The 22,094-nt window shown below is 39.5% G+C and overlaps 1 protein-coding gene across 11 annotated transcripts in view; it reads right to left on the reverse strand.

Moving 5' to 3' along the window:
• RAPGEF2 (Rap guanine nucleotide exchange factor 2) overlaps positions 1-22,094 on the reverse strand; it is a 243,974-nt gene that overhangs the window by 38,731 nt on the left and 183,149 nt on the right. For all 11 annotated transcript variants that reach the window (XM_070045623.1, XM_030865726.3, XM_030865725.3 and 8 more), the window contains 3 exons: positions 16,278-16,409; positions 6,335-6,512; positions 259-395 (listed from right to left, as the gene is read on the reverse strand). In XM_070045623.1, the coding sequence (XP_069901724.1) occupies positions 259-395; positions 6,335-6,512; positions 16,278-16,409 (447 nt within the window). The remainder of the gene's footprint in view (positions 1-258; positions 396-6,334; positions 6,513-16,277; positions 16,410-22,094) is intronic.

Consider the following 22,094-nt stretch of genomic DNA (forward strand, 5'->3'; position numbering starts at 1 on the left):
TAAGTTGCAAAATCTGAAAAGTTAAAATGTCAAAAATGTTTCTACCAGTATCATCTGGAATACCGCAAATAATAGAAAATAAAATAATGAACTTGGAAGACTCTGACACAACGAGTGCATCATAATTCCCGAATGATCCAAACTTATTGCTCCCCATGGTTTGTAAGGAGGAAAGAAGAAGAATGGGGTTTTTGTTCGTTTGCTGCATCGAGCGAGGCTCACATAGAGACGTTATAAGTGGCAGAAATATTTCCTAACCTCTTCACCGTTGTTTAACACGATGGTCCCGGCTCTTTCCACCACTGCAAACACCATCACAGCACAGAGCTCCCGCCTCACCGACATGGTCATGTTGGCAAAAGCCGGCAGCTGGTGCATGAATTCAAGGAGTTGTTCTGAAAAGCAGAAGGCGTGTGAAAAAATGACAACTATTTCCCCAAACAAGCATTCAGAAAGAATGCTCTATGCCTCTTTCTTTTTAAATGTCCTACAATTCTGCCTGGTGAACAGCACAAAGACTTTAAATTATCTTCAGCACACGCTGAATTTCTTGCAGGTACACGAAGAATTCTGTCACTGTGGAAATGGTGACATTTCCTTGTTGATTCAGGAGCAACAGGACACAGTGCAGTTCAAATTCCAGTGGGAATGAAGAAATTAATAAACTTCAAATGGGGAATTTCTATTGAAAATGAGCTGTGATCTTATTAAGGCTTATTAAGGGATGAAATGATACGCCGAAATGAAACAGAGCTCTGACAATTCTCTAGAAAGTCAGTAGGTCCATTCCGGTGCCTCTGGGGCGAGTGGATGCCCCAAACACACAGCAGAAACAACCACCTTCACTCTAAAGATACTCCAGGATTTAGAAACCAGGGAATATCCTTCTGTGGGTCAGAAAAATCCATAAAAAGTAATCCATTAACAAGTTTACAACATTATATGATAAAGGCGAATGAAAATGGATATATTATCTCTGATCCCACAGATGGACGAAAACACAGTTTGCTCACTCTTCCTATGGGCAATGCTGTGGACAAACAGCTTCTTCTTGGTAAGAACTCCTTACTAAGTTCTTTCCTCACTCCTCACCATGGCTGTAAGAGATGCATGGTTTCTTTTTCATTTCACAGGGAGGAAACCGTGTGGCTCAAAGGCATATAATTAGGAAGTGGCAGTGACACGATTCAGGACTGAGTGTCTCCATGCTCAGGCTGGACATCACAGGTGGTGATAAAGACCACAGGGCGTGTGTCAGCCTGTGAACACTTACTAGCTGAATTACTTTGGGGAAGATGATTCATTTCCTTAAGGCGTGTTTCTCTCATTTGGAAAAGAATAATACCCACCTTACTGGACAGTTCTGAGGATCAAAAGGAATGAAGATGATAAAGTCCTCAGCAGAGAGTAGATATGCAATACATGAGAACTGCTGTTATTACCATTATTATTATATTCATGGTATCGTTCAAACTTTTGGCTAAGTAAAAATTCTACTACATTTTTCTTGTCTGCACATAATGATACTGTCCCTGTGCTCATTCCTGCTGTCTATTAGGATTTAGTGACAAGTTTTATGTTGTTGGATACAGTCTGTTAATTGCAAAAACAATGTATAATATAAAGATATGTTCTGTGAAAACATGACTTTTCCACAAGGTCAGACTAGGTGGTGTTTTCTGGTCCAGCTTGGTAACGTCTGTTCTGCTTAGACCCTACGTCATCCCTCCTGTACAAGACTTTTCATTACGGGGGTGGCTCTGGTAATCAGAAAGAATAACAGTGATACGTGGTACCCAGGGATTCTGTCCAACAAGACAGCGTTCTTCAACTTGACCCAGACCGATGCGTCAGGACATCAATTTACTGTTGCAACCAGCATTTTTAAAAGAGCAGGAGCGAGAGTATCAAAGTACATCAGTTACAGAAAGAATAAGTTCTGTTGAGTGAAACTTTCATTTCTGGAATGAGAAGGTGTGTTGGTGTCCCGTCATAAAATATGTTTATGCCTGAGGGCAGCTATAAGGCAATTCTGAATAGCACCGCAAGAGATGACCCATACCTACTATCTGCGGGAGGTGGGACTCAGTGTTTTACAAATGCACTGGCTTTTTGACATGAAATGTAAAGGCAAATGAACAAATCGTGGTCCTCTGGCTGGCACACCCCCGTTAGTTTTGCTGTTACCAGCCTCTGTTCTCTTCGGCTGTCACACCCCACACCCCTCACTGTAAGGTATTAAAATACTAGCTATAGGTATTAGAACACCATTTCATTTTTTTCCTCTCCTAGTAAGAGCTAAATTTCCTTGGACAAGAAGAGATGCACGCTCTTAAGAAAAATACGAGACCAGAAATTGTCAGAAATGTTCTAAATTTAACACGTTTAGACAGTAATAAAAGTCAAATTACCACCACACACGATAGGAGAATATGAAGCATATGAATATGAAGTATAAAACGTATTCACTAATACTTGCAGCAATGATTTGAAGTGCTTGCACGGACAGTTGTCTTGCTTTCTCGCAGTTTCCTACTCCATTAGTGGGTCATGAAATCAATTTGTGATATGTGAGTAATGATTAACATTAAAAGATACAACAGAACAGAAAATATCTGTGTATCACATATAAGGATAAATAATAAAGGAGACAGAGAAGATAGAATAATAGTAAATGTATATAATTCTCCAGGCTCAGTTGAAAAATTAAAAATAAACAAACACTTAACCAGACAACATCCAAGTATTTTTAAAACTCTCAAAAACTCAATAATGGTATCACTGGTTTTGTGATAGCTTGTATTCTATCGTGTATTACACTGGAGGACTACAGCAATTAAAAAAAATAAAGAATTTATATCACCAATCTTTAAAAAAATAATAAATATAAAATGGAAGCATTTGACTACAGCAGCTCAACATAAACCCTGATGATGCCCCAGGAAGCATAGAGTTACAGGGATTATGTCAGCCAAGAATTCAGAGCGTGGAATGAGCACTGAGATAGTTCCCAGGACGTATGGAGAGAAGCAGTGTGGAAGGGAGAAACAGGACAGCTTTATTCTACACGGCTTGGAAGAATCTGTCTGGATAATACATTAATGTGATCTATCTTACTTTGTTAGGGAAGAAATATTCCTGTTTATGAAAAATATTAGACATTCAAAAAAACTTTTTTCTAGTCAATGTAACACAAAGAAAAGTTAAATAATCAACTTACAGACACCAGAAGCTTTAGTCAATTCAGAAAATTCTTATCTTATTGCTTTGGTTTAATTTTATATAAGAAATAATTAATATTAAGATTTTTTTTAAAAACCTGTGGATTTGTATGTGTGTGTGGTACATCAAGTGGGGAAAAAAAAAGGAATTCTTTGAAAGGGATCAAAGTAGTTCTCTACCTTAATGTGTGAAGGCCTCAAAACCAAAAATATTAAATTTGGAACCATTCAATAACTGAGTACCTACAGAGTTACGAGTTGAAGCGCAAAAATCAATAATGTCCCTTTCTTCAAAGTACTGAAACAAAGGTATACCCAAGAATCTGTGGGAACCCAAAGGGAATTCCTGCAGTTTTAAAAACATGATTAAATATTAGCAATTTTTAAAAATTTAGTTATTTATTTTTGGCTGCGTTGGGTCTTCGTTGTTGTGCACGGGCTTTCTCTAGTTGCGGCGAGCGGGGACTACTCTTCATTGCGGTGTGTGGGCTTCTCATTGTGGTGGCTTCTCTTGTTGCGGAGCATGGGCTCTAGGCGCATGGGCTTCCGTAGTTGTGGCATGCAGGCTCAGTAGTTGTGGCTTGCGGGCTCTAGAGTGCGGGCTCAGTAGTCGTGGCGCACGGGCTTAGTTCCTCCGTGGCATGTGGGATCTTCCCAGACCAGGGCTCGAACCCATGTCCCCTGCATTGGCAGGCGGATTCTTAACCACTGCACCATTAGGAAGTCCCTAGACCTTATCTTTCGTGATAATGATTTACTATTTTAAATAAAAATATATTTGATAGGAGCATGCATCTGAGTTATCACTGTTTACAAGCGTATTGGCAGTATTCAACTGTAAGTAATTCATCCAGAGATTATATCAACAAGCACACTAAAAAAAAAAAATAGTGTGGTGTTCATTTGTAGGAATCAGCATAGCTCTTGCTTTCTAGAAATTTTGAGAGAGAAAACTTCTCAGATATGAAGTGAAAGTCTTAAATTTCCAAGAATAACATGCTACATGTATTTGCATAATCGTAATTTTCTTCCATAACGATACTAACATGAGCATACTCAAAAAAGGATAACCTCCATGTCAATCTGTTCATAAGCAGTGTTCAATCTAATTTTTTAAAAACCCTATGAGCAAGGATTCTTAAGATGGGAAACCAAACACACTTCCAATTTCATTCTCTCTTTACAATAAAGCGATTTTGAAAAAGAAGTAGGATCTTGAAGTCAAACGTATGGTTGCCGAAGGGGAAACATAGGAGGGAGGGATAAATTGGGAGACTGGGATTGACACACACACACACACACACACACACACACACACACTACTGTATATAAAATGGATAACAAATAAGGCCCTGCTGTATAGCACAGGGAACTCTACTCAGTACTCTGTAATGGCCTATACGGGAAAAGAATCTGAAAAAGAATGAACATACGTGTATGTGTAACTGATTCACTTTGCTGTGCACATGAAACTAATGCAACATTGTAAGTCAAATATACTCCAATAAAAAGTTTTTTAAAAATGAAAAAGAAGCGGGCAAGGACAAAGAGAATAAGGGAGTGGAATAAATTTTGGACAGTGGAAATCAGATGAACGTGTGGTATCAGTCTGGAGGAAGCTAAACCCTACGTCTTCAGGGATGCAACAGGACCACTTCACTTCATGCTGCGGAAGCCTCAGAAGACCTGTGACTAAGAGCACATCAGGACCAGGGAGTGGACCAGGTGGAGGAGGGGGTGGGCTAACCTGAGGAGGGACAGGGATGGGCATGTGAGAAGCAGCTACGTCCTTTCCTCCAACAGAAATCTAGAGGTTAATGCCCCCAGAAGGGTGACGGCAGAGGCACTTCTGTGCTGGGGGTGCAGGCACGGCTGGCTTCCCACCACCTCCTTCGAGTCTGAACTTCTAAAAGGGTGTTGACAGTCCTTCCTTCCTACAACAGCCCCCTGTTCGCTGCACTCCCCGAAATATCTCCCCCACTTTATTCCTCAGACCCCAGCAGGACCAGGGCTCCCTGTTTGGTTCCCACTGGTCTGCCAGGACCTAGGAAACCCTCAGTCCACACAAGGCGCTCAGTCACATCCGCCGATGACCGAATGCTCACTCCACACAGCAGTCATCTCTAAAGAGCTAGCGATTCCTATCAATGGCTTTAGTTATATTTTAGATACCTAATCCAAGGTTCTGGTTTTCCATCTTTAATTCCCTAGCATACGTGCAGTGCTTAAACGGTACAAGGGCCTCCTCATACATGATACTGGCTCCCTTAAAACACAAGCAACCGGCCACTCACATACGATGATGCCCATACTGTCCTATATCTAATCCCACTAGACCCAGTTCCTTGAATTTCTTTCAAATACATATTGGCCCAAAAAGAGCCGACGGTGTGGAAGAGCAGACAATCAGATTCCAGACCTACGGGGCAGAGATGCTCTCAGAGGAAGCTGCTCTCACTGCCCCCGGCATCTAAGGAAGGAGCAGGGCCCATCAGGCAGGCATGAACGCTACAGCACCATTGCACAGTCAACTGTTGCTCTGACGGCAAAGCCGGGTAAAGGCGACCCCGGGGAAGGAAAAAGTGGACACAAAGCCACTTAGACTCTTAACCTGAGGGCGCACTTAAAGCCTCAACCCCCAGGTTCACGCGGGGCTCACTTGACATTCTGCTCTCTTCTTCCCCTGAGGCTCACCTTCCTACGGAACCAGAGAAGAAGAAAAGTCATTTGCATGACGGTTTTCCCGACCACCACCCGACTGATGTTCACACAAAGAAAAACTCGAGCTTCCTAGAAATAGTGCGCGCAAGACGATTAATAGAAGTAATGATGTTTGGAAGACTATATTTATTTTTTTTGTCCGAGAGTAAGCTAAGGAACGACTCGTGTGGAAGGGTTTTATTAGCAACTTTTATTAGCTGTAGTCTCCTGAAGCTATGGCCTGAGTAAAATTAATTGTTTCAAAAATGTTTTCAACAACAAATGCCAAGGAACACTGACTGATACATTAATGACCTTTCAGAGCCTACTATTCTTGGGCTCCGTTGTATTACACAGTCTTACCTCTGAATTCTTTAAATTGCTATGAGATTCGTTTTCTCGCCCAGACTTACCGATGTCATCGTCTGTCCTGTCGATGGGGTCTTTCTCCAGGCAGTCTCGCACGATGTCCCTGCTCATCAGAGGGTCCGAGGCTCTCTCGATGTCCTCTTCGTCATCATCATCTTCAGAGTCCACTGCTGTCTCCGGTAACCCACTCAGGTCCATCTCACCAGCCTCACTTTCTGTGGCCTTAAAACAGACCCCAAATAAATAGATAGATGTATAGACAGACAGACAGACCAACTTTCTTAAGGAAATCTTTTGTGCCCAAAAGAAATAAAAACAAGTCTAGTTCGAAATATTGTTTTTTCTCATATTAACTTTCCATAACTAAGTTACATGTATTCAATGTTAACAAACAGTCGTGCACTAGGCACTACAGAAAAGAATTACTTCAACAAAATATGAGTGATTTTTATCACTGCTGGAATTTGTAGTTAGGATTAATGACTATCAATAATTCTGATTACCTGTCGTACGGCATTTGAAACATCGTAGAATAAGAAAAAGGCAGTATCTGTTTTCACTCCATTTTTCAAAGAGAATGGCTTAAGCTAAGAGCTTAAGGGTGACAATTAATTCTGAACAATTCCTTCCCCCAAAGAACAGGTGTAGACTTATTAATGCCAAGAAGACTGAACCACTTCTCTCTTATTAGACAGTCTTTGTGAAAAAGTGAATCCCAAATCAAAGGTAACCTGATAACTATGCAAACAAAACATTAATAATTACTTTGATGACCCCAGTGTCCACCCTCCAACTATACATCACCAAAGGTGTGAAAGACCCTACATGCCTGTAGGTGACACAGTCTTTCTTCCCATTCCTCAACACCGCTGAGTGCAGCACAGACCAAATGTCAAGTAATCAAGATCAAGAAAGAATGAGGCAAACGTAAAATTAGCTCAGGAACGTCTGAAGGAACCAGGTATAACAGGAATGAAGAGAAGGAAGGAAGTCTAAGAATGCTACTGTCTTTATTCATAGCTGCAAATCTGTAGCGACTCTCTGGTGCTGAAAAAATGTTAAATAAATGCAATGACCCAATCTCTTAAATTTTTTAGAATTTGTTTTTAATTCTGGAAAGAGACTCCAAGGCCTGTTATGGTTCTGTGATTAAAAACAAATGTTTAGTCTGAATCAAGAGTCACAAGTTTCAAAATGGTCTCTTCTGCTGAGCTATCTCAAGTATAGATGCGCTATCCTTTCTAGGCTATTCTATATGCTTTTGTAATGATCATCTCAATGATCATGTACTATGTATCATATTGGCCTCACTTGACATATGTACCCAGAATTTACTAACTGCTTAAGCACACTAAGAATGAGTACAATTAAGTATCAACTATATCCATTTTGAACATCATAAACGCGGTTTTCCAGATAAAATAGTAAACGCTTACAAACGCTTTACTATAAAACTATTAATTTTGTAGAAGACATAAAGTTTACCAACTTCAAATAACTCACAGTCCACATGATTTTCAAAGACAATAAAGACATCTTATTTTGAAGAATAGGCAAATACAGATTAAAATAAATAAATGAACGATGAAAATATAAAACGCTGAACCTAATAACAGAGAGCCAACATCAAATACTGACAACGTGCCAGGAACTCTGCTCTAAGTGCTTCACATGCATTGACTTGTTTAACCCTTCAACAGTCCTATGAAGTGAGTCACTGACTTTTACTATTCTCCAAACATATAGGTAAAAAGAAACTATTTCTCCAAGATCATGTTGCTGGTAATTGTGGAATCAAGAACAGAGCCAGGAATTCCAGCTCCAGAGTCATAACTACAACCTAATCTGCCTCTTTGTAAGAGATACTTAACACATGAGTGCAGCTTATAGAAGGATCTATACTTTTTCTATCATTTAGTTTATATCAATGTTTAAAGAATAAATTGTATTATTTAAAAAATTTTTTTAAGAACACATATATTTGTTTGTTTTGGCTGCTCTGGGTCTTAGTGGCGGCATGAGGGATCTTCGCTGCCGCGTGTGGACTTCTTAGGTGCGGCATGCAAACTCCTAGTTGCGGCACGCACGCAGGATCTAGTTACCTGACCACGGATTGAACCTGGGCCCCCTGCATTGGGAGCATGGAGCCTTACCCACTGGACCACCAGGGAAGTCCCATATTATTTTCTTATCAACAAAGTTTCAGCTTTCTGAAGTCTTGGTTTATATCATAGAATATTTAATTCTACATTTTGAAGCAATACAAGTATGTGTTAATATTTTCTGAAGTTTAACAAAAAGAATTTTAATCACATTTCAGTTCCTTACGTACGATTTCCTGAACATACATTATACCGTACGTTATACGAATTATCACACATTATAAGAAAAACCTATGGGGAAAATAGTTGAAGACAGAATACCTAATGAAGACAGCATGAGTGAAAATGGAAAGTCTAACCTCTACAAAAGCTCTTTCAGCAGTGGCCTTAGTGAATACTGCTGCTTGGGTAGGACCACGGTGAGCAGAGATGCTCCAGGTGGGACAGCAACATGGCCTTGCAGCCAAGGCCAGAGAGTTAATTAATTGTGGCACAGTCAGCAGCGCACCTCTCATTTATGAGTTTTTTAAAAACCGAAGTATAGTTGATTTACAATGTTGTGTTAGTTTCTGGTGGACAGCAAAGTGATTCAGTTATACATATACATGCATATTCTTGTTCATATTGTTTTCCATGATGGTTTATTACAGGATGTTGAGTATAGTTCCCTGTGCTCTACAGTAGCATCTTGTTGTTACCTATTTTATACACAGCAGTGTGTATCTGCTCATATCTCTAATTTAAATCGTCTCTAGATTCCAGAATGACACTGAAACAGCATTGGATGTGATACGGTATGCCAAGGCTGTGAGCAGAGAAACTAGGCCAATATTATTGTTATCACCACCTTATTTCTAACGCCTACAAATGTGACAATTTGCTAATGGTTGCTATGAGTACATTTTCACCTCAGTTTCATCTTAACATCAAAGATTATTATTCATCACCTTATATTTTCAAAGATACAATCAGTCCTCTATATCCACATTCTTTAATATTAGCCTAGAGTGAAGAGGCACTACTGAAGATAAAAATAAGAACAAAACACTTTTTTTTTTTTTTTTTTTTTTTTGCTGTACGCAGGCCTCTCACTGTTGTGGCCTCTCCCGTTGCGGAGCACAGGCTCTGGACGCGCAGGCTCAGCGGCCATGGCTCACGGGCCTAGCCGCTCCATGGCATGTGGGATCTTCCCGGACCAGGGCATGAACCCGTGTCCCCTGCATCAGCAGGCGGACTCTCAACCACTGCACCACCAGGGAAGCCCAGAACAAAACACTTTTAAGTAATATAACTATATAACTTAAGGTTTTTCTTAACTTTTAAACATCTAACGTATGGTAAGAGATGAAAGATATATTTTACACCATCCCAAAGAAATCATTCCTATCATTTGAATGAATGATATTTAAGTCTTAAATAGAACAAAAAGATTTTCCAATGTGAGTTGGATTAATCTCTCCAAAACTGAACCCACCACCCCATCTGTGTAAACAATCATTAGTTGTTTTCTATTCCTGTTATGTGTATTCCATTGCTTAAGAAACTATTCATAAAATAACATTTATGAAACCAGTAACTTAGAAGATTATTTTTATTTAAAATAAATACCCATGTTTTAGAGACACAAATGTAGAGTACAAACGTATGGACACCAAGGGGGGAAAGCAGGGGGGTGGTGGTGGGTGGGATGAACTGGGAGGTTGGGATTGACATATATACACGAATATGTATAAAACAGATAACTAATAAGAACCTGCCGTATTAAAAAAATAAAATAAAATTCAAAATAAAATAAAATACCCATTTTTATTTTAAAATACTACAGAATTCCTTTTAATAATACATCTTAAATAGAACTCAATGAACAAGTTTTTGGGAATCTACTAATTTCGTGAACAATGAGACCCTTGGAGACTGAGTGGAGTCCAAGGTTTAGTGAGCACTGACTGGTCTGTGGCGGGTGGGGAGAGGGCTAAACCTGAGTGCGCGGAACCTGGGACGCACTGGATTTACATCCGCTGAATGAACAGACAAAGCAGAGGTTAGTGGTTCAAATCTCAGCTCTAGCATTCATCAAGAGGCTTTATCGAAGTCGCTGATCCTCTGTAGACCCAGTTTTGTCACCAGGAAGCTGGAGTTACATTTCACCATTCAAAGGATTGTTCTTGGATCGAATATGGGGAAAGAAAGCCAGTTACAGGCCACATTAAAGTCCCTTCCTCAAGGGGACACGTTTCCACCTCTGTGCCGGCACCCCTCTACCCCAGCAATGAGCCTTGCACGCAATTTACACTGGCAGAATTTGCCAAAACCCCCCCGCCCCAACACTCTGTTAAATATCCCAACCCCTTACACACTGTAAAAATTTCCCTCAGGCTAACTGCACCCATTAAGTTCTGGCTAAATGGCTCACACGATAATTATAAAAACAGTGATTCTATATTGAATGACTACTGTGTATCTAGCACTACATTTGATGCTTTTAGTGCATAATAATCATCATATCAATTCAGCAAATTAGGATTATTACCACTATTTTCCAGATGAGAAAACATGAAGGGAAACTAAATAAATTGTTCAAAACAAAACAAAACCTAGTAATTGTGCCAGGACTCAAAATCGGGTCCAACCAACACAAACTACTAAATACTTTGCACTATAATACTTCACCCAGTTTTCCAAAAGACTGTCTTCATAAAGAAAATAGTTAAAATATAATAAAGTAATAAAATGTGTCTTGCTTTGCTAAGTCATAAAACATAAAATTTACATTTGTATATAAACATAAAACACTTGCTACTTTCTAGCTTCCACCAAAGTACAATATTACTGAGATAATGCTAGACTTTAAACCCTTTCATTCTCAATAAAGATATGCACACACTTTATATTTAAAAGGTATGTGGGTAATGTGGGATTAACATACACACATTATTATATATAAAATAGATAACAAGGACCTACTATATAGCACAGGGAACTATACTCAGTATTTTGAAATAACCTATAATGGAAAAGAACCTGAAAAAGAATATACATCTATAACTGAATCACCTTGCTGTACACTTGAAACTAACACAATATTGTAAATTAACTGTACTTCAATAAAAATAAATAAATAAAAGGTATAGAACAATGTCATTTAGGCAAAGAACTCCTGTTCTAAATTAATTTACCTTCCACATATATAACATAACATAGATTTAGGTGCACATTACAGCTAAATAGTATTATTCTCAAAAAAAACTATTAATATTCTCAGATCAATGCTGAAAGCTCTATGATTTATTTAAATAAAAAGGGACTAAATATAGTTTGTTATTATGAATACAGTTCTTAAAACCAGTTTATTTGGCATTTTTAAGGATATCAAGTAAATGAAGAAACTGAGGAAATATTAAATGCCATAAAGCACTAGTGAAGTGTTAATTTTAAAAAAACAATGTAACTACTACACGTTTATCATTAAGTACTTAAAAATCATTTATGAAAAAACTTTTTGCCTATTAAATATCCCACACCCACACATATGCCCATGTTTAGGAGGGCTGCTTTATAAGTAATCTTAAAACAAACTTTGTGCAGAATTTCAAACATACGTATGTAACCCAAATAGCACCTGAGTCAGACCCTGATATAAATTTAGGCTAGAAACTTATGTTGAAGGCTAACGCTGATGCTAATTTAACTGAGACAACAAAGTGAGTAGGCACTGCAGACAAAGCCATATATATGCATAAACTATGAAAATATATTTGGAAATAAGTATAATGCTTGCATTAAATCCAGTTTGTGTATCATAATTTGTGCTCTTCCTAATTTTACACTAGGAATTTTTTTTTAATTTCAATATAGGATATACCTAAAAGAGAAGAACAATTCTTTAAAAGTTTTAATGTAAATTGTTAGGTTTCTTTCCAAAAGCTACAATCCTAACAGGTGTAAGAATGTCTATCTATAAATATTATAAGTAAGAAAGTCTGTGCTAATTTGATAGGAAAAATAGTTTCATATTTAAATCCTCATATACTCAATTACTTATGTCTTAAATATTTATTTAAGGTATAGACACGTGCATGTTCTCTTCTGCAAATTACCTACCCTTGTCCTTTGAATATCGTTATGCTATGAGTGAAGTATTTTTCTTATAATTTGCATGAGTGAGTTAAAAGTCTGACTTTAAATCTTTGTCTCAATTGCTCTTTTAATTATTAAAAGTTTTGATCATTCATTACACCATTAAGAGTTTGCTAACTCCTGGGAATCCCCGGGCAGTCCAGTGGGTAGGATTCGGCACTTTCACTGCTGTGGGCTCAGGTTCGATCCCTGGTTGGGGAACTAAGATCCCACATGCCCTGCAGAGCAGCCGCAAGTAAGTAAAGTAAAATAAGTAAGTAAGTAAGTAAGTAAGTAAATAAATACTTTCCAAAAAAGAAAAAAAAAGTTTGCTAACTCTTTATCTGGAATTTAATCTTAATTATGATACGAAGTATGGTCATTAAAGTGGGCCCCCCTCCCCCAAAGACCATTTACTGAATAATCCATCACTTCATTGATTTGAGGTTTCCTCTATTCCATATTGCATGCTTACACGTGAATTTCGTTTTGCTTGAACTCGGTTCCATCAGTCTGCCTATTTTCGTAGTTGTTTCCAGTCCGCCCAAGTCACTGCTCTGGTAATCACGCCATTTAACCGGGGCCTTACCGTGACTGGAAATTGCATTGTCTCGTGTCACCAGCTTAGGCACTCTGCTTTCTGTCACCAGTAGCCTCCCGCTTTTCAGCTCGCTTTCATCGCCTTCCAAGGCAGCCCTTTTTCAAAACAAGCGTGTTCCTCAGTCTTCCAGGCTCTCTGAGCTTCGTGCCTGGCTCTCACACTCCAGCTTCTGCCCCCAGTCTAACACCACAGTCCCATTCCTTCCACGCGTCTTTCCTGAAGGCCTACGACTTCCTGGCCCTATTCCAGGCTCTAGAGAGAAGACGAAGACAAGACAGAGAAGTCCCTGCCTCTTGAAGCAGTCATGCTGGGGGACAGACCTAACTGAGAAAGTGACAATCACTTCAATTAAAGTCTAAAAGACCAGCCAGGGACGGGACCAACATGTAGGACCTGCGTTTCAAAGGGTAAGAAGGGAAGAACTCTCTGAGAAAGCGGTCCTTGGAAACGAAGGCCGAAAGGGATCAATGAAGGCCGAAAAGGAGAGAAAATTCTGGACAGAAGGCCTGCAAAAACAAAGCCCTGCGTTACGAGGAGCCTGGCGTGCTGTGCTGCTCCGTCTGTCTTTCCACTACACTCCTTGAATAAAGAGGCGGTCCCGGGGGAAGCCGAATCTTTGCTTTCCTTGTGCTCACTGTGGAGAAAACTACTTACCAGGGCAGAGGGAAATCACTCTGTATTTGGGGGCACCTACCCAGCTGAGCCTCCGGTGCTCTGGTCAATTTGCTCCCCTTCTCTCCAAAACTATGATTCCAAAATGTGTCTCTCCTTGAGACTCTCCACCTGCCAACCCTCTCACTCTGAAAGAAGGAACTCAGAGACACCAGGCAGAAACTCGCTCAACTCCCAAACTCCCCACTCCAAATCCATCATTATATGCCCCTGTTAAAAGAGAGGAGGTTTCTCTTCTTAAATAAGCTAGTGATTCCACCTTGCTCTTGAATTCCTCTCCTCCAACTCTCTCAGAAAAATTATTCAAACTTTTTCTCTCCGGCACATGGCATTCCATGACAACCTCTTTGTATCCGTCTCCTGAGCATTTATACTCGCTCCAACGTGACAGCTTCCTCGAAGTCAGAACTGGATGCACAAGAAAGGGGTCGCCATGGGAGACAGCTGCCCATCACTGGAGCCGCTCAAGAATCAACCTGACTGACAGGAAGAGAGCAGAGGATTCAAACACAAGACTGGTCGCCAAACCAGGCGCATCTGGCAGATTTCTTCTCACCTTCAGAATTTCTGATTTAAAGACAATAGGGGATCTCTAGTCAATGTTAGTCCTACAGTCAGTAACCAAATCCTTAGTTACATCTATGGATTTTTCCTTAGGAAGGATACAAACTTACCAGGCTACATGCCTGTCATCAAGTTTGAAATGGACAGCTGTGAAACGCAACTAAAATGAATCAAAATACGCAGGGGTCCTCTTTTCCAACAACACCCCAAGATAAAGCCGGACTGCAGGCTGCAAACTCCAACCCCCACAGAACTAGGTGGAGTTCTCACCGCGGTCTGGATCCTCAGACAGGCTGATGGGGGCTGGGGACAGCCAAAGTACCATCAAGAATCACACCCTTCCCCAACCTACCCAAGGTATTAACACATAAAGCTGAAGTTTCCCTCAGAATACGCCTCCATAAAGTATACAAACGACTCACTTCATCCTTATTATAAATTTACCTTCTAGGAGGCTCCATTCAGCCTGGAATTACACCCGAAGAACAGCAGGGGTAACTGCTACAACCTCAAGCTGTGTTCCTACTACAGGTCTTTAAAGCACGTGATCATCTCAAAGTGTAGAAGACAAAGGCTCTATCATGATGTTTCAATTAACAGGAGCTAAAGCACAACTTTTACTTCTACTGTTCATTGTTCTATTATAAGGGATACTCTTGAATAAATGTTCAAAAAATCAACTTCTAAAAACAGGCATTATGCAAGAGGGGGGGGAATAATTTTACCCTGATCCACCACCTCTTCCTCCTCTAACATTTGAAAATGGGACTACTTCCTAAAGATTTAATTACAAGCTAACCTTTAATGCCTCAAAGTAGAAACTTGAAAAGTTACTTTAAAGAGCCAGATCATTATGTTTCTTTTTGCAAAATAATAAAAAAAAGTTCTTAATCAGCTAAGAATCTGCCAATAATTGCATTTGTGGCTATCACTTATTAGCCAGTGAGCTCTCCACAACACCTCTGAATTATAGAAAAGTGGGTACCTAATGCCTCCTGAAAAGAAAATTAACTTTCTAAGATCTACTAAATTTAGGACTTAAACAGACATGTTTTGCCCTGATGGTATTCTGTTTAGATACTTTTAGTAATTTTTTAAAAAAACAGAAACTGAGAGCTGCCTGAATATATCAATGATCGTGAAACACTGTAATATTGTTAGAGAAAGGTTTTATTGCGGCCATCTCCTATCACTATTCCTAAGGAGCCTAGAATTATACTTTGTAAAGTGAGTATTACATTCTTTTTGTTTGAAACCATCTGAAATCCCATATTAGCTGTAACAAAAAAAAGGACCTTTTTTTGCATATTTCAGTCCCTTTTCCTAAATTGGCATTTTCTAAGCCAATGAACTATTCCTTAACAATTAAAATTATTTTGCTTTAAAAACATTTTTGAAATTCCATAATTCTAGTTTTTCTATCCATCACTATCATAAGAATTTATTTGAAACATGTAAGTCTATAGGTAATAAAAATAATGCAAGAAAAATAATTCAGTGATCGAATCTTAATAATCTCTTCCTTTTGTCACACCCAAGACTTTATTAAGAAAAACTTAGTATGGAAGCATAGTTCTGAAGTTTTCCCCTACAATTTTGTTCAAGAAAGGGTCATCAACCTAGTACACCTACAGTCAAATTAATAAAATATTTACAGTCCGGGGACACATTTCCATTGTAACCGCTCCATTTAAAATTCTGGTAACTGGTAATAGCAGAGGCAAATGCATTTAGACTGTAGTTCGACTTCCTAAAACAAACATACAACATACTACATGTCTGTGTGAAGCATAAACATTACCATTTTATGTCCATGTGTGCACATATAATACACACACATATATTTACCTTTAAGATTCTATCCATGAAAAATCACAGAACTCCTCAGAATACATGAAAATGAAGCGAATGACAAGGAAAACACCTTCCTACCTGGTAGATATCAGAAAGACTGCTGCTTCCAGAATCACTGGTGATGCTACATCCTGAGTGGCTGGAGGAGACGTGAGTCACCTGTGGGTGGAGACTGTCGGTGAGGTGTAGCTTTGTGAAATCTGCAGGAAGCTGGGGAAGGATCAGGAGAAACTGTGTTACAGCTGGAACCGAGAACTCCAAGCAGGCATCTACAAACTGTGTCACACTCTACTCCAGGCCAGGAAAGGTCCTTCATTTTTTAAATTCACCACGACTAAATACTGTCCTATTTACCAAAAGTCACAAAATGAATTTGCAAAGTTTATGGGCATTCAATGAGCCTTAAATCATACTAAATTCAACGCTTAAGTAGGTGGGTTTGGCGGTTAAGATTAACCTGGTGAGCACTGAATCCAATGAGCTACAACTTTCAAATTATACACCAATGAGCAAATTAGTCTTCTACTATTTGTCAGCCAGCAAAGTGCAACTTTGTGGCAAGAGACAGCTTAAATAAAAAAACAGATTTGAGGTTCATGTATGCCCAAATGATGTTTAAAGGTTAAAAAGATGAGCATCTTAGAACAAAGTGTATTGTTATACAAGTAACTACACAGGCACTACGGAGAAAACAGGAAAGTATGCTCTCGGAGAACGCAGAGTCGAGAAGGTTATGGACAACATTTACCTATCACAGACACATAGATGCTACTTGTTCACGTTTAAACTCCAAATACAAATTGCGTCTATTGAACAGGTTCCCTCAGCATCCCCCAAGTGCTTCTATCACCCCCCATACAGCAGAGAAAATGCACTGAAAAAGGAAACATTCACCCATTCAACAAATATTTACCGAGCCCTCTTCCTCTTACTATGTGCTAGTTAGTGAATGAGATGCTAAGAAAACGCTGCCCTTAAAATCTTACACTCATAAGTTATTAGCAATTCTTTTGAATTCAAAAGGGCACTATGTATCTATAGCATCACACTTAGAAGACACTACTGGCCAATAATAAACCTGACATTTCAAAATATATGCTAACTGACACCCTGCACACTGATAATATCTTTCTTTCCTGCTGGCATACTGATCCTATTTGGCTGCTGAATAATAAATAATAAAGACTAACTGTTAAAATCAAACTTAAGGAAGAGCTTGCCTTGGCAATACTGCCTTCTCTCCTGGGACCCTCATCCCTCCTCCTCTTCCAAAACCAAGATGCCACTTCACAGTTTAGAGTAAGTCCCACAGGGGACGTGATGCAGGTTCCTGTCACCCACAGCCATTCAGACCTGGCTCAGTAAACAGATTACGACACTTAATAGTACTGAACACACGGATGGACTTGGAAGGCATTGTGCTAGGTGAAATAAGTCAGACAGAGAAGGGCAAACGCAGTTTGCCATCTACACTTTGCCATCTACACTTGTCTTCTACACTTTGAGATGATCATGTGCTTTAAATTGACATCACCTACATGTGGAATCTAAAAAAATATAACAAAGTAGTGAATATAACAAGAAAGCAGCAGACTCACAGATACAGAGAACAACTAGTGACTAGTGGCTGCCAGTGGCGGGTGGAAGAGAGGGGTGGGTATGGGATGGGCTCAAGGATGTACTGTACAATGTGGGGAATATAGCCTACATTTTGTAATAACTGTAAATGGAAAGCAACCTTTAAATTGCATAAAAAATAAAAATAAAAAAATTTAAAAAGTAAAATTATACCCCTTCAGAAAAAAAACCATTTAATGTAGTCTGCAGAGAAATAATATTTGTAACATCACGGGAGACAAAGTATACAAAGAAAAGATTTAAACATAAATTTATTGGGGGGCATATAAACAGATGCTAAATAAACCGATAAAAAGGCATATGTTGGAGAAGTTCAGAGAAGTGAGATGTTTATTCAAATGTGTGAAATCATTGCAAGAATGATGTATATCTCACTATGAATGTTTTTTTAACTGATAATTGAAGATGATTTGAAAGAGATAAAACTGGGAAAGTAACAATTTCCCTGCAAGGAACAGATAGGCGAAAACCCCCAAATTTGAGAATTTATATATTTTATTCACAATGTAGAATAGCGAAATATTTCCAGGATTTCTTCAGGAACAGTCTGAAGACAAAAGTTTGCCAAGCTGTATTTTACTTGTAGCTGAGTGATACATGTCAGATAGTAAAACAATGGGTTCAAAGCCAGGATAAACACCCTTCCTCATCTTGGCTACGTTTCGTTGAACGCAGTCACTCACCACAAAAGGCAACTGAAGAACCAAGACTCCGTAGCTCAGCGACTTTAAAAGGCATCAGTCGATACACGTACTTACAGAACAATAAACTGATTTTTACCGATTATCTTTTATAGAGATGACTCAGGTCGCCATGTGCCACACAGTGTGATTTTTAAAACTTAACTTGAATATGTCAAATAAAGATGTATCCATCTGATGAAGTTTTACTCACCAGACAGTTATTGACTCAAGTCTCGCAGGACAGTGTCCATCAACTGGTCGTCTTTCCTGACTAAATGCACTGTGGGGAAAGCACAGCAGCCTTCGAGCTCTAAAGCTCTAAACAGATTGTGGAGTGTGGACAGACAGTCCACAATCTACTCATCTACGCTCACTCAGACCCACAAAGAGCAGAATTACGTGGCTTTGTTAAGCTAAGAACCATAAAGTCTGCGTGTAAAGAGAAAAGAAGAAACGCTTTCATTCTTAAGAATTCAATTCTACTTTAGAAATACTTATTAAGTATCTGCTATGTCAGACACTCTGTTAGGGACAGGAAATATCAAGGTGAATAAGACACCCCCAATTCCAAATGTAAATTCTACTACCTAAAAAGTCATTGTAGTAGGTGTCAGGCACAATAGAAAAATAAGTCAAACACTCTTTGTTTTTGGCCACGCTGCACGGCTTGCAGGATCTTAGCTCCCTGACCAGGGATCGAACCCCAGTCCCCTGCAGTGGAAGCACGGAGTCCTAACCACTGGACCGCCAGGGAACTCCCTCAAACATGGTTTTTTAAACGTGCTTTTGATCTCCCCACCACCACTTGTGTTCTTTGAAGACAATGAAATGATGTTAAAGTTAATGCATATAAAATTCAGTATTAGCTAAATATCTCTTTGTACGAGAACAGATGCCATGCTTGAGAAAGCTTCGCATTTTTCCCCATAGATGGGGATGAGAGTCCCGTGATTAAACACTATCAACAGGCCACGTCGGCCACGGCTGTGGAATGGGAGGGGTGTGGAGCTTGTCTGCCCGAGAGAAGAGGGCCTGAAATGCATGGGTGCGGCCCAGCCTCACACTCTACAGACTGGAGACCTGAGCCCAGGCCTAAGGGAAGCGGCTCTTTCAGAGGGAAACGAACCAGCCGGGAACTGGGAGTCAGGGTACAAACACAGGCACAGGCACCGCGTTCAACCTCAGGGCAAAAGGGTAACGCCGAACGCTGGGAGCCAGTAACTCACTGTCGGAGCAAAACATACCAAAGCAGGGGGCCACACGCCAAGGACAAAAGACTCACTTGTCCCAGCTTTTCTACGCTTGATCCCGGGCCTTTTTAAGTTACTATCACCATGCTGTTTGATCAAATTTCCGATTAAATGGGCTGGGAATTATCTTGCGGCTCTAGCCACCACTTATAACAGAAATTCTGCTCAACAATAAGAAAATTTTTTGAAGCTGGGGCTATACGCAGTAGCTACCTGAATAAAATTAAATAATAATTAAATAAATTAAAGGGGAAACTAATATATTTTATACATTTTGACCTTAACACCAATATATTCAATATTTAACAGCAATTCATTACGAACGCAATTCAAGGAAATCTCATATTTTTCTTGTTGTCATTTAAATGCTTTTATTTTCATATTTGATTGTATGAATATATTACTGCTCACATCTTTCCTGGATCAAGCGATCTATATTCCTAAAGACAGGGCACTTGTGAATCACAATTGTAACAAACTAGCGTCAGGCAAATGACTGAATCACAGCTTCACCAGAAACACTATTAATTACATAAGAAACAACAATGGTAATACGTATTTGAATCAGATTCTTAAATGCATAAAGTAAGCATAAACAATATTAATCCCAGTTTTGTAAAATCTGGGTATCAATTAAATGGTAGCTGGTTTTGTTTTCTTTTTTGGGAGAAACAGGGGTGCTCTAACAATTAGCTTTAAGTAAGAAGTACTAGGGAAGACTTAAGGCTCATATACGAACAGGCATTTGATAGCCTTTGGTTTATTAATTAATGATTGGCATTCATAAAAGTACCGGCTAATAAAGGAACTCTGTTTTGAACATAAATTCAGTGAGTGAGGACGCCTTGAAATCTCTGACACCGCTAAATAAATACTTTGCTGAACTGGTAAAATTCCTCAAAGTGGTGCTAACATAGTAGAGACTAGGGCATTTCCTTTCTTCCCCCTCCTTCTCTCCCCCCAAAAACTTCTTAGGTTTATGTTTTCCAGCTCTACAAGAAAGGGCTGCTATACCACTGGTAATACATTGGTACATTACACTGGTTATGTATATCACTGGTAATACATTGGTACATTACACTGGTTATGTAATGGAAACATAGTAGAGTTGTATGTCCCATGATGCATTAGCACCGTAGGACTGCTGAGAAACCCAACGGTTCAAAACTAAACAAAACAAAAAAACACTGTCACCATCAGTTGAAATTTACCTCACTAAAAATTTCCCAACGAACCCCAGAATCACTTTTATTTCAAGAAATTGCTACAACAGAACACACAAGGTTTGGGGTAACGGTTAGAATCTATCCAATCCTCCCTGGCAGTTCACCTTGAGTAACAACAGTACTAAGGTCAACTGAGTATCACACTCAGTGACTGAACACCAGCTTCACGTTAAGACGCAACACTAAGAGTTTACCCAAATGAGTGCTGTTCTCCCCAGGTCATCCCTGGAGCTCTGTGAGCGCTTTCCACACTCATATTTTCAGGCTCTGAGGGGAGGAGCTGGTATATTCCTGGACACATTGCCCATTTTTTCCTGAGGTGCCAGTGAAAATACAGTCTCCTCTACTTCCCATTCATTCATCATTTATTAAAGACCTGTGTGGTGAGGATTAAGTGAACGACTGGGTAGAAAGCACTCAGAGGAGAGCCTGGCACCCAGGACCAGACAGAAGGGTGTCGGCCATAAACCACCACGTGCAGACTCGTGGAAGACACAGGGGCTCCCAGCTGTGCATTCCTGCATCTGGAATCTAGTCTGGATGCCAGCAGGGACGGAGCTGCTCTCAGAAAGGGCCTCAGGGGCCAGTCATCACCCAGCTCCAGACACTGTTCCTTCAGCCACGGTGGGACTCAGGTTGTACTTTAAAAGCAAGTCATATTTTCTCTCTGTGTACACACACACACAGCTTTTCTTTTACTAAAACTGATCTTTTCTAATACGATGAGTTCCGACACGCTCTGACCTATTTCTACATACAGCTTGCATAGGCAGGAATATTATTTGGTAGCTCGTTTTAAAGACCACTTTATACTGTGGTCAACTTTTATTTCTCTACCCCATAATATTTCTTTAGGAACACCAGAAAAAGTAAGCATTTGGACTCCTGAATATTATTCATCAGAAATCAGTTTTACTTCTCTCACATCCCATTAAGACGTGCTCAAGACCCAGGACTCATCCTTGAAATAATACTTAATGCATCAGTGCTCCACAAAGCAAAGAGAAAGATTTCTGCACAGTATACAACTTCTTTTGTTTGTAAATATACATCAAGGCAAGAAACAAAGCTTTCCCCAAAGGGTCGTGAGATAATAAT

Source organism: Globicephala melas, chromosome 5 (assembly GCF_963455315.2).
Source record: "Globicephala melas chromosome 5, mGloMel1.2, whole genome shotgun sequence".
Taxonomy (NCBI): domain Eukaryota; kingdom Metazoa; phylum Chordata; class Mammalia; order Artiodactyla; family Delphinidae; genus Globicephala; species Globicephala melas.